The sequence below is a fragment of the Alosa pseudoharengus genome, unplaced genomic scaffold, assembly GCF_046254945.1.
Source record: "Alosa pseudoharengus isolate Yale_2024_CS ecotype anadromous, Long Island Sound unplaced genomic scaffold, YU_APseudo_1.1 YU_APseudo_1.1_scf_7, whole genome shotgun sequence".
Taxonomy (NCBI): Eukaryota; Metazoa; Chordata; class Actinopteri; order Clupeiformes; family Clupeidae; genus Alosa; species Alosa pseudoharengus.
Window position 1 is genome coordinate 37,678,871 of NW_027468859.1, and position 12,120 is coordinate 37,690,990.

The window sequence follows — 12,120 nt, forward strand, 5'->3', positions numbered from 1 at the left end:
CTGTATTGTTGGGTCTGGTCTGGTGTCTCTCATTTTTCTCTTGACAATAAATCATATAGATTCTCTATGGGGTTCAGGTCAGACGAGTTGTCTGGCCAATTAAGCACAGGAATACCATGGCAAGCAAATCAGTTACTAGCAGTTTTGCCACTGTGGGCAGGTGCCGAGTCCTGCTGGAAAAGGAAATCAGGATCTACATAAAGCTTGTCAGCAGATAGAAGCATGAAGTGCACTAAAATCTGCATTAACTCTGGGCTTGATAAAACACAGTGGACCAACACCAGCAAATGACATGGCAACCCAAATCATCACTGACTGTGGAAACATCAACTGGACTTCAAGCAACTTGGATTCTGTGCCTCTCCACTCTTCCTCCAGACTCCTGTGACATGGATTGCACCCTAATATCCAAAGGAAATGCAAATTCTGTTTCCATGTGAAAAGAGGAGTTTGGACCACTGAGCAACGGTTCAGTTCTGTCTCTTCTTAGCCCAGGTAAGACGCTCTTACCAGGCCTGCCTCTGATTTAGGAGTGGCTTGACACTTAGAAATATGCCACTTGTACTCCATTTTCTTGACACGACTGTGCATGGTGGCTTTTCATGCAGACTCCAGCCTCAGTCCATTCCTTGTGAAGTTCCCCCAAGTTTTTGAATCGACTTTGCTTGACAATTCTCTCAAGGCTGCTGTCATCCTTGTTGCTTGAGAATTACTATAATTGAGAATTATTATAATAAATTATAATTTGAGATACTCATTTTTGGTTTTCATGACCTGTAAGCCGTAATCATCAAAATTACAACAAAAAATGGCTTGAAATATTTAACTTTATATCTAGAATATATAAAAGATCCACTTTTTGAACTAAATTAGGGGTGGAAATTAACTTTTCCACAATATTCTAATTTTTTGAGACCCACCTGTATGATGACTGTGACTCAGGAGGAGACAGAAGACCTTCCGTTCTCAGTGGGAGGAACAGAAGAAAGATCCTGAGATACCAAACATCGCCAAAGCCTTCAGGAGTGTAGTACAAAGTCCTGGGCCCTATAGGCAGTCCTAATGGGCCCCCATAATAAATATAATAAAATGTTCAGACTTTTTAAGGGCCCTCCCTCCCCTTGGGGCACTATAATCAGTACTGTTTTTTACATTCAGTCCGACGCCCCTGAAAGCCTTAGCCAATTGTCAATACTGAGTCCTTAACTTCCTGTTAAGATCAATTTAGTCAACTGTTCACCTGTCCACATGAATGTATGTGTCTATCTCAATTTGGAAAAACAACATATTTGAACCATTTTGATCATTTTGTGGATGTAAGGACCAAAGAATGTTTTCTCAGGTGCATAGACTGCCACTTTGTCTCAGTTATGAACCAAGCTTAGTATTTTATGTCAACCATTGACTCAGTATATCAAACTACTTTGCAAACTGAATTATGGGTAAACAAGGCAGGATGCAAAATATGAAATAGAGCCCCCTTCTTCCCAATGTGAGAGCTTATCTGAGCTTTAATGCAATTATAATCAATCCAGATGGAATTTAGCGTTCAGCCTTTGGAAATGTGAGCCTCCACTAACAGACCTCAGTCAAAATGAAATAGATCACTGTTGTGATGATACATGGACTGATCCACTCATCAACTCAACAGAGATGAGTTTACCCAGCATGACTTGGTCAGGCATTGCTTGCAGATAAGGTGCTGGCATGTGTTCTGAATGGTCTGTATATGGAATAGGGAGAATCTTCACAAACTTCTTTGTTTCTTTTAGGAGAAACTAATCAAGGGTATGGGTCATCACGTCTGAACTGACACCAGCCATCAAATTGCATTTACCTGTGATTGGATCGGCATTTACCTGTGATTGGATTTGAGAACAACGGTGTGCTCAGTACATCATGTCTGCTGTCATCTGGGTTTTTCTTCTGCTTTCAGGTAAGCGCCAAGTTTGGGATTGTCAAAATGCTGGAATTACTTCTATACTTACTTATTAATAAAGAAGAACTTTTAATTTGGGAATTTACAAACTTGTATCAAAACAAATATTTGTTAATAAAATAAAACAAAGCCATAAACAGGAAGTAACGACTCTTGATAAAGCAGGAGGGGAATGAAATGGTTTAGCAAGTGATTTGGTCACTCCAAAAGTGATATGATTTTATGTAATCATTGTAATCATTGAATTTGATTATTGTGTTATTTTCTTTCTATTGCTTTCTTCATTTATCAGTTAGTCTAAAAGAAAGTTTGTTTATTTTCCACATTCAAATAACCTTGACAATGTTTTCTACAGAGCTGTTTATCAATTGGAGGGCATCACCTATCAAATAATTAATAGCTGTATAATTGCTGATGTCAAACTCCTGACCGTTGATGAAGAATTTAATAGACTGACAACAGTTCAGAATTCTCAGATGAGGAAGATCAAAGTTATAGATCTCTCAACAGCTGCAGGTGTTTTTATTTGGGTTAATTACGATTTGTGATTACAAATTGAAAATCAACTGCCTTTAATGACCTTATTGCTGGAGAGTGAAATATTCAATGAATTTGAAACAACTTTCTCATAATATTTTTTTTCCATCTTTGTCTTTCATTTCTTTCTCTGATGAACTGCTGTTGTTGAGTAGCACCGGTCGTGGAGCTTGCCCTGGACAAACCAAAGAGGTCCACTCTGAATCAGCTCAACAGGATGCTCCTGCGGCGGTATGACAGTGGTGTGCGGCCTGTTGTCAACTGGACTGAGCCCACTGTGATTTACATAGATTTCATCATTCAGTCCATCCTGGATGTGGTAAAACTTAAAAACTTGTTTTTATTGTTCTCTCATATATTCTCTTTGTATTCGCCACTGCTTTCCAGTCCTATACGCAAAACTGTGTTTAATAGATCAGAATTTACTCTCAATAAGAAGGCGTGAAACGTTAAATGACATTGTTGAATTGTTTCTATCCCTTTTTGCTGAGAGCAAAACAGAGATTAAAGATAGATTATTTCCCTGTTTTAAGTAGTTTTATAGATTCTCTGATATTTTAGACTGTCTCTGTTTGGATATTTTCCATTTGTACTTTATTTCACAACTTTTGCTTTATCTCACTATTTTTATGTGGTATAGTGTTGGCATTTATAGTGCTAGAAATATCAATATTTATGTATGGTGTTTGACGTTTGCCGTTTTTGCATCTATTCAATTTACCAGTGTTGAGTCTGTATTTACATGTTTCTCTGACTTGTAGCACTATCAATATAATACTTCTTGTGGATTGATTTTCTCTGTTGTTGTGAGATGTTAATGATGTCATACTTTCTTCAGGATGGACAGAATCAGAAGGTAACAACAAGTATCTGGTATCGGCAAGTAAGTATCAAGTTAGTGTGTCTTATTACAGACAACATTCAGTGAAATCAAAGTCACTCAAGTGATTCTGAAACATAGATTATTTATTTATTTTATTTTTTATAAATGTAAAGATTTGTACAGGGGTCCACCTATTTTTCACTCTGCTCCACCATATTGGTTTGCTGTTTAGGCGTCCGACTGTAACCAAATGAATGATCTTCTCATAATGACATTTCTGATTTGAGTCAGTATCACAATTGAATGCAGAATGGAATGCGTTGTATTTTTCTCTTTCTGTTTCAGATTTGGATAGATGAATTCCTTGTGTGGGATCCAGAGGAGTTTGATGACATAAATGAAATATCACTCTCTTCTGATGCTATTTGGGTACCAGACGTCATCATCACAGAATTGTATGAATCAGTGATCAATAAATGTCACCACTACTTTGTATCTTGAACGGATTGGATTAAACGGATATTGTTGTAAACTAGAAAATGTAATTTCGAGGAAATTACCAGTGCATGAAAATATAAACATACTGTATATTAACATAAAATGCAAAACAAACTTTTATTTGGAAACAGTTGGCAGGAGTCATAGTTGATAACAACTGACAGTTGAAATGTCTGAACAGTTAAATAGTTGAGTAGTTTAAATAGTTAAATTATTTAATAGTGAATTATTGTAGTGAGGACATTTACTTTGAAACAGTTGTGGGCAGAGGAAATAGGAACAGAATCTGTAGTCTTAAGAGAGCCAGATTGTATGTTAAAGCCTGAGACAGAGTATATAGTTTAAAAGTTGAATTTAGATAGTGTAATGGATGTTGATAGACAGAAAGTTGAATGGATGTTGATAGACAGAAAGTTGAATGGATGTTGATAGGCAGATTGTTTAATGGATGTTGGTGGATAGTTTAATGGGTGGATTATTCAATGGTTTGACGAGGATGAATAGATAGAAAGTTGGATGGAATGTGCCTTATATCCTTGTAGAATGGAGAGACACAGAGAGAGTTGGCCTAGTCGAGCAAAAAGCAGTTGATACAGGTGCAAACAGTTTAACTGGCCCTTTGATGGGTCCTAGTTGAGCAGCTGGAAGTTGATACAGGTGCAAATCAAGTTAATTAGCCCATTATGATGTCATCAGCCCATGTTAAGTCTGTTTCTACGTTAAACGGTTGAAGCTGAATTAGACGCAGAAATTTGGTGGGAAGAATAACTAGAAATGCAATTCCAAGGAATTACCAGTGCATGAAAATGCTAAAGTTGTGATGTAAAATATAATGTATAGTTAAAACAGATAATACAGAGATTACTATATACTACTACTATCATATTTAATGATAGTTTAAAAGTAGACCGTTTAAAGGTTGAAGGTAAATAGTTTAAAAGTTGTTGACAGACTGGAAGTTTAATGAATGTTGATATTCAAATAGTTTAATGGCTGTGTATAGGTAGATATTTGACGATAACTGAAAGTTGGAATGGCTCTAATGTTTGCTAGCAGTTATGCTAAGATTTTTAACTATGCTAACCATGCTACTTAGCTAATGTTTTATAGCAGTGCTAGCAATGCTAACATGCTAACCATGCTACTTAGCTAACTTAGCTAAAGTTTTCTAACAGTTTTGCTAAACATGCTAACTATACTAGCAATGCTAACATGCTAACTATGTTAACCATGTGACTTAGCTAACCTAGCTTATCATTTTTAGTAGTTATGCTAACTATGCTAACTAGCATGCTAACAATGTTAACATGCTAACTATGTTGACCATGTGACTTAGCTAACCTAGCTAATCATTTTAGTAGTTATGTTAACTATGCTAACTATCATGTTAACAATGCTAACATGCTAACTATGCTAACCATGTGACTTAGCTAACCTAGCTAATCATTTTTAGTAGTTATGCTAACTATGCTAACTAACACGCTAATAATGCTAACATGCTAACTATGCTAACCATGTGACCAGAGACGGTTGATAAAGCGAGACGATTCATAAATTCTGGCACATTGTGACGTGGGGTTCGAAGCTGTCACGCCCATTTAGGAGTCTAGCGGGAGGTCCAGTGTCTATGTATTCCTATGGGAGAAATGAACATTTTCACGGAATATGACCAATCCCTTAGCCCTACATTCAGCGATGTAAGTTTTGAACCCATTTTCTAGAAGCCACATGTCTCCCTAACATTCCGACATTGAAATTGTTTTTTCCAACAAAACAAATAAAGACAAAAATAGCTTTGTTCGTGATCTGTCACTGTCTCCTCAAAGCTCTGGTGCACAGCCACCTGTTCTCAGAGGCTCTAGACTCAGAGATGGTTGATAAACTAACCTAACATATTTTTTGCTAGAACTAGTACTAGACTACCACAAAGTTGCTGAACATATGTTATTTCAGGTTTGTTTGCAACAATATATAAGTTTAACCAAAGTTCTTAGCTGCTAGCTAGCTAGCGAACATTCCCATTCACTTTCCGTTTACTGTGCTAACGTTAGCTAGCTAGCTAGCTAGCTCAGTTAACGGGGCAAAATGAAATTATTCATTCCGTGTCCGAAAGAGTGTTTCTTTGGCATCACACACAAACAATGACTATAAAATAGTATACAAAATTATATGTATATGTTATTATTGCTTATTCAGAGAAAAGTTTATGTTTTGACACGCCTATTTAGGAGTCCGGAACTAGTGCCATTTCGTTCCATTGGTGAATCGTCTTATGATTTATCTTAGTTGACTATAGAATCTTTGATGTGACTTAGCTAACCTAGCTAATCATTTTTAGTTGTTATGCTAACTATGCTAACTAGCATGTTAACAATGCTAACATGTTAACTATGCTAACCATGTGACTTAGCTAACCTAGCTAATCATTTTTAGCAGTTTTGCTAAAAATGCTAACAATGTTAGCAATGCTAACATGCTAACTATGTTAACCATGCTAACTAGCTACAGTGGGTAGGAGTTATAGTTGATGACAAGTGTTGACATAGTTGATGACAAGTTAAAAGTTGTTGATAGACAGCTAGTTTATAAGGATACAAGGATACAAGGAAGTTTTTTGTCACATGCATATAGTTACTGGAAGTAAGAAATGCAGTGAAATTATGTCTGGTGTCAGCCTAGTTTAATAGATAGTTTAATAATAGTTTAAAAGTAGACTGTTTAAAAGTTGAATGTATATAGTTTAAAAGTTTAAAAGTTGAATGTAGATAGTTTAAAAGTTGTTGATAGACAGCTAGTTTAATAGATAGATAGTTTAATGATAGTTTAAAAGTAGACCGTTTAAAAGTTGAATGTAAAAAGTTCAGTAGTTTAATGGGTTACATTGTTTAACAGTGGATTATTGTAGTGAGGACTTTTATTTTGAAACAGTTTTGGGCAGAGGAAACAGTTGAATAGGTTGTGTAGTCTTAATTGACCCAGATTGTATGCTTAAAGCCTGAGGCTGCAGGTGGCCTGAACACCTGCCATAGGATTCTAATTGCTTAATGGCCGTATTATGATGTCATAATCGGCAATGTTAAGTCTATGGGGATTTTTAAAAAGTTTTTCTTTAATAGTTTAAAAAGTATAAAAGTTTTAAAGTTGAAAAGACATAGCAACCCGATCTGTTTGAAGACCTACGTTACAAAGTTTGAACGAAGTTTCTAAGTTAAACTGTTCAAGAGAAATTGCGTACGGAAAAAGTGGTAAGCGGAATAATAATAAGAAGTTGCCTAGGAAGAACAGTAGAAGAAGAAGAAGAAGAAGAAGAAGACTTCGGATAACAGAACAGTGCATTTTCATGCACTGTAATAAACTGATAATGATGTCATGTGTCTTGCCTTCTTTTAGTGTGGATGTCAGTCCAGCTTCTGGAGTTCCTTATGTCTACGTCAACTCCTCAGGAACGGTGAAGAACTACAAACCTATCCAAGTGGTTGCTGCTTGTGATTTGCAAATCTATGCTTTTCCCTTTGACAAGCAAAACTGCTCCTTAACGTTCCGTAGCTGGCTGCACTCTGGTGAGATGTGGATGCGCATGCACACACACACACAGACACACACACACACAGACACACACAGACACACACACACACACACACACACGTTTTGTTGTTTTTGAAATCACAATCTTACCCTGTAGAAGTTAGCTGGAGTAGAATATGGTAAAGTAGCTCAAGGCAATGTTCTGCCACAAAATAAAGGGTCCTTTTTTCATATGTTGCATGCAGGATGCAAACACAATCAGAAGTTCTTGTCACAAGGTGTGGGCCTGACAGCATGGCCCAGGGACAACTGCTATTTTTGTTCAAAAGAAAGCAAAGAACCTTTATTCATTTCTCAGAAAAACACTCACTGATCAAATCTGGGCTTCGCAGCCGGCCACAAAAAAGTTGTTACGGCTTTGAGATGTCAAACACTTACATGTTAATGCAGAATCATAATGATGTCCAGATAGCACTCTGACACATACATTGGTGGTTGATTTAAACATATGCTGATTTTGCTAGTTGCTAATTTTAATTACCGTATTATTAACCTCTTATTTCAATTTCTTATTAGCTTATAACTTATTCTTTCTTATCTTCAATTTCTGTCATAGAATGTAATTCCACAAAAGTATATGTATCTATTGTTCATTTTATCATTTTTACATATCGACTAGCACACAGAAATGTGCACTGTCTTTATATGATATATATACCCCAACCACAGACTGTTCACCTCACGCCCCTCCAGGAGGTGTTACAGGTCTCTCCGCATCCGAACCAGCAGGTTCAGAGGAAGCTTCTTCCCTGCTTCTGTCGCCGTGGCCTACTGGTTAGCGCTTCGGACTTGTAATCGGAGGGTTGCCGGCTGAAGTGCTCTTGAGCAAGGCACCTAACCCCTCACTGCTCCCCGAGCACCGCTGTTGTTGCAGGCAGCTCACTGTGTGCTGAGTGTGTTTCACTAATTCACGGATTGGGATAAATGCAGAGACCAAATTTCCCTCACGGGATCAAAAGAGTATATATACTTATACCCTACTAAACTCTAGCTCTGCATCCCGGAGGCAACCAACAAACTAAGCCCCGCCATAAATGTAATTAATATAATATAATGTATTTAATATAAATCTCATCATTTACTTGTTTACTTCCCAATGCTTGTGGTCTCTCTCTCCACCAGTGAAAGAGGTTGACCTGGCCTTTTGGCGTAACCCCGAAGATATTGCCAGTGACAAGCGAGGGTTCATGAATGATGGAGAATGGGAGCTGCTGTCTGTGCCATCACGATACTGGAGACTACATGTCGACGACCAAGACTATGCCCACATTCAGTTCAATGCGAGTGCCAGTGTCCATTTTAAAATGTGTAGTATAACCATCACCACAGTACTCATAGCAATTATTACAAAACATAAATAATTATATAATTTATGGAGTGTACACTGAGCAAGTAATTTCAGCGCGTTCTAAACTCATATTGTAGCAGAACACACTGCTCGGCGGTCTAAGGGACTTGCTGGCAACTGGAATGTTGCCAATTTGAATTCCAGATGGTCACTTGATGTATGTTGTGCCCTTTGACAAGGCACTTCATCTGCATTGTCTCAGTCCACCCAGCTGTAAAACGGGTACCAGCTTCAGCTGCGATGGATCTAGGAGAGTCTACAACTCTCATCCACTTAGCACCTCAGAAACCATACATAATCACTGGCCCTCCCCACATTAGCAAGACATTTAAATTCATATTGCCTAGATTTTCTTCACATGTCAATTGCACTTCCATTATGATATGTAAAATGCATATAAATGGTTGCCCTTAAATGTATTGTATTTTTAATTAATTACAAGCTCATTTGATTTTCCTCTCTTCCTTCTTTGTCTTCATTAGGTGCTGATCCGGCGGCGCCCGCTGCTGTACGTGGTGGGTCTGCTTCTCCCCAGCATCTTCCTCATGGTGGTGGATGTCATCAGCTTCTACCTGCCTCCCAACACAGGCACACGCATCTCCTTTAAAGTCAGCATCCTCCTGGGCTACACGGTGTTCAGAGTCAACCTGATGGATGAGATCCCTGCAACAGCAGTCACCACTCCCCTCATTGGTGAGAGAAGACAACACATGTGTTTGTGTTTGTTTCACTACCGGTATTTGTTTTTGTTTGTTTATTTGTTGTTTGTTTGCCCATGCATCTTCAGATTAGACTATACTCACTGACAGTTCCCTCTTTTCTCTATTGAAGGAGAATTCCAGCGACTGTTTTACATCGATCTCTGTTTCTCGAGGTCACCGAGTATTGTCAGTATGAAAAAACAAAACGGCAAGCCAACAGCTAGAGCAGCAAGGCACCTACGTTGCTACACTCTAGGGGCAGCTACAGTGCTACACTCTGGGGGCATGATTTTTTTTTCATACTGACAGTACTTGGTGACCACGATAAACAGAGATCTATGTGAAAAAGTTTTCCTTTAATGATACGAGTTGCTAAATCAGAGAACTGTTTCTGACTTAATACTCTAGGTGATGGTTTTGTTGATCACTCAGTGGGGAAGGAACATTTGTCTGGTTGCAGGGGTCTTCTTTGCGGTGTGCATGGCTCTTCTGGTTCTGAGTTTGGCTAAGTCCATTTTGGTGGTGAAGCTGCTTCACCACAGTGAGAAGGAGGTGAAGGAGATGTCCATCTCTGCCTGCCTGCTGGACAAGTACGGCTCCTCAAGCCAAAGCTTCGGGGAGAGCATGTTCACTTCTGTACGGACACTAGATGAAATGGACCAGAACAGTGGTATGAACTTTTGCAAATCATGTAGCACAAACTAATATAATAGACATACAGTATGATGTTCAACTCTGATTCAGTACATCCAAAATCAATTTCAGGTAAGTTAGCATGTAAGTAATGGTGTATACATTTAATTATACATGTTTTTTTTTATTTTATTTATATTTATCTATTTTAATTGGTTCTGTATGTATTAATGTAGAATCTGACAGGACTACGTAATTTCAGGTTATGAGTATGACCTTCCATCAGAGGATGATCTCGTCTCCCTGAGTGAACCCGCTATGAGTTCACCACGGCTGGAGAGACTCCTGTACCAACTGACCACTATCAGGTAGAATCACAAAAAATATTTATTTATCATGACATATGAAACATGGTATTGGCCCATTATTTAGCATTCACCATAGATTATTCCCTGCATTTAGTTGATTCATTGTCCTAACATCGCAAAGACAAAGAAATATTGTATAAAACCTTTTGTTTCATGTCTTCTATAAATGTCATCTATAAATTTCTACTGGGGCCCGTCATTGTCCCTGTGTATATTAAAGACTTTTATTAGTAAAACTTTATTTTTAGGTCCTCCCTGCAGCAGGTGGAGGATGACGGCGCTGCCCAGACAGACTGGCTGGCTCTCTGCTATAAAGTGGACCGGTTCCTGTTCCGACTCTACCTGCTGGTGATGCTGGCTTACTGCACCACCCTGCTCTCCCTCTGGGGCAGCTGGAGTGCCGTCTGACCTATGGGGGGTTTGTTTTTGTTTTTTGACTTTCTAGAAGTCTCTGGTGGACCTCAGAAACACTGGAATTCATTTTAATAAGCCACACTCTAAGGCAGGGGTGTCAAACATAAGGCCTGGAGGCCACATTCGGCCCGCCAGCAGATTTCATACGGACCCCCCAGATGTTTTGGGTTGGAAGGGGATGAAGTAGATATTCACAACTAGTTGTCATGGACTATGTGTAATAAGCAATATATCTATGATATCTATCTATGATGAACAATTAATTAAACCTAGCACTACAAAAAACATCCTCAGGAAGGAAGATACAGGAAAGAAAAAAATATATTACATGATGTTGGCGAAGCCATATACTCTCTATACTGGAAAAAGAGAAAGACTGACATGGAGAGAAAGAGCAGTCATATGACAGCAGCACACAGCAGATAAACCTATATGCCTTGTGTACTCATAAGTGGGTGTAGTGATCTAATTCCCACACAGAAGAAGATAATGACCTTATCATGACAATGACGGCCCTCACACAGGGTCTCATTTCAACAAATCTGGCCAGCTGCTTTATATGAGTTTGACACCCCTGTTCTAAGGCTTAACTAATTTTAAAGATGATCAGCTTCACATTATGTTTTGTGTAATGATTATAATAAGACATATCTGTCATATTGATTACACAAAGTACTTTTGAAAACAAGTCAATTACGACAATTTGTATAGGAAGTAATTGTTAACCAAATCATAGAAATTATACCCCAAATTAAAAGCAATGTATACAGCAATTTCTGTATGGGGGGGGGGCAGTTTATATGATTTTCGTTCAGACTGTTTGAGTTTAAGTATTATTAGTTAATGCAGTAAATGGAACTGCTTTTGTGCGCAAATACCTGGTATGAGTGAATGTATCTCCCACTAAAATGTCTCTTATTTGCTGTTTTCTGTCTGTTCACTACAGCTCTCTGTGATGTTATAAACTAATAATTGAATAGTAATTTAATTATTTTCATAGGATCCTGAAACTACAGTTACTACATTACTAGTTTTAGATGGTGAATAAACCAAGTTTTTCATTGTATTCCTTGCTGCCCAAGAGAGGAAGCCTATGACATTCTACTAGTATGTTATCGGCCTATCTGTCAGTCTGCTGTCTTTCAGACCATGTCTAATTACACATTATGGAGTATCATGTGTCACGGTCTCATCCATTTACAGATACATTACACACCCTGCCCTGGCATTGCTGCCCTCAAAATAAACAAGTTGTTTCCAAATCACAGGCAGCA

The 12,120-nt window shown here is 38.1% G+C and overlaps 1 protein-coding gene across 1 annotated transcript; it reads left to right on the plus strand.

Annotated features, from left to right (window-relative positions):
* The first annotated feature begins 1,899 nt into the window (after window positions 1-1,899).
* On the plus strand, window positions 1,900-10,840 carry htr3b (5-hydroxytryptamine (serotonin) receptor 3B). The gene is made up of 10 exons (XM_076271977.1): window positions 1,900-1,936; window positions 2,629-2,795; window positions 3,315-3,359; window positions 3,645-3,754; window positions 7,188-7,357; window positions 8,505-8,662; window positions 9,213-9,423; window positions 9,892-10,101; window positions 10,327-10,432; window positions 10,681-10,840. Exons 1-10 carry the CDS (start codon window positions 1,900-1,902, stop codon window positions 10,838-10,840), a joined length of 1,374 nt encoding a protein of 457 aa, XP_076128092.1.
* The last annotated feature ends 1,280 nt before the right edge of the window (window positions 10,841-12,120 follow it).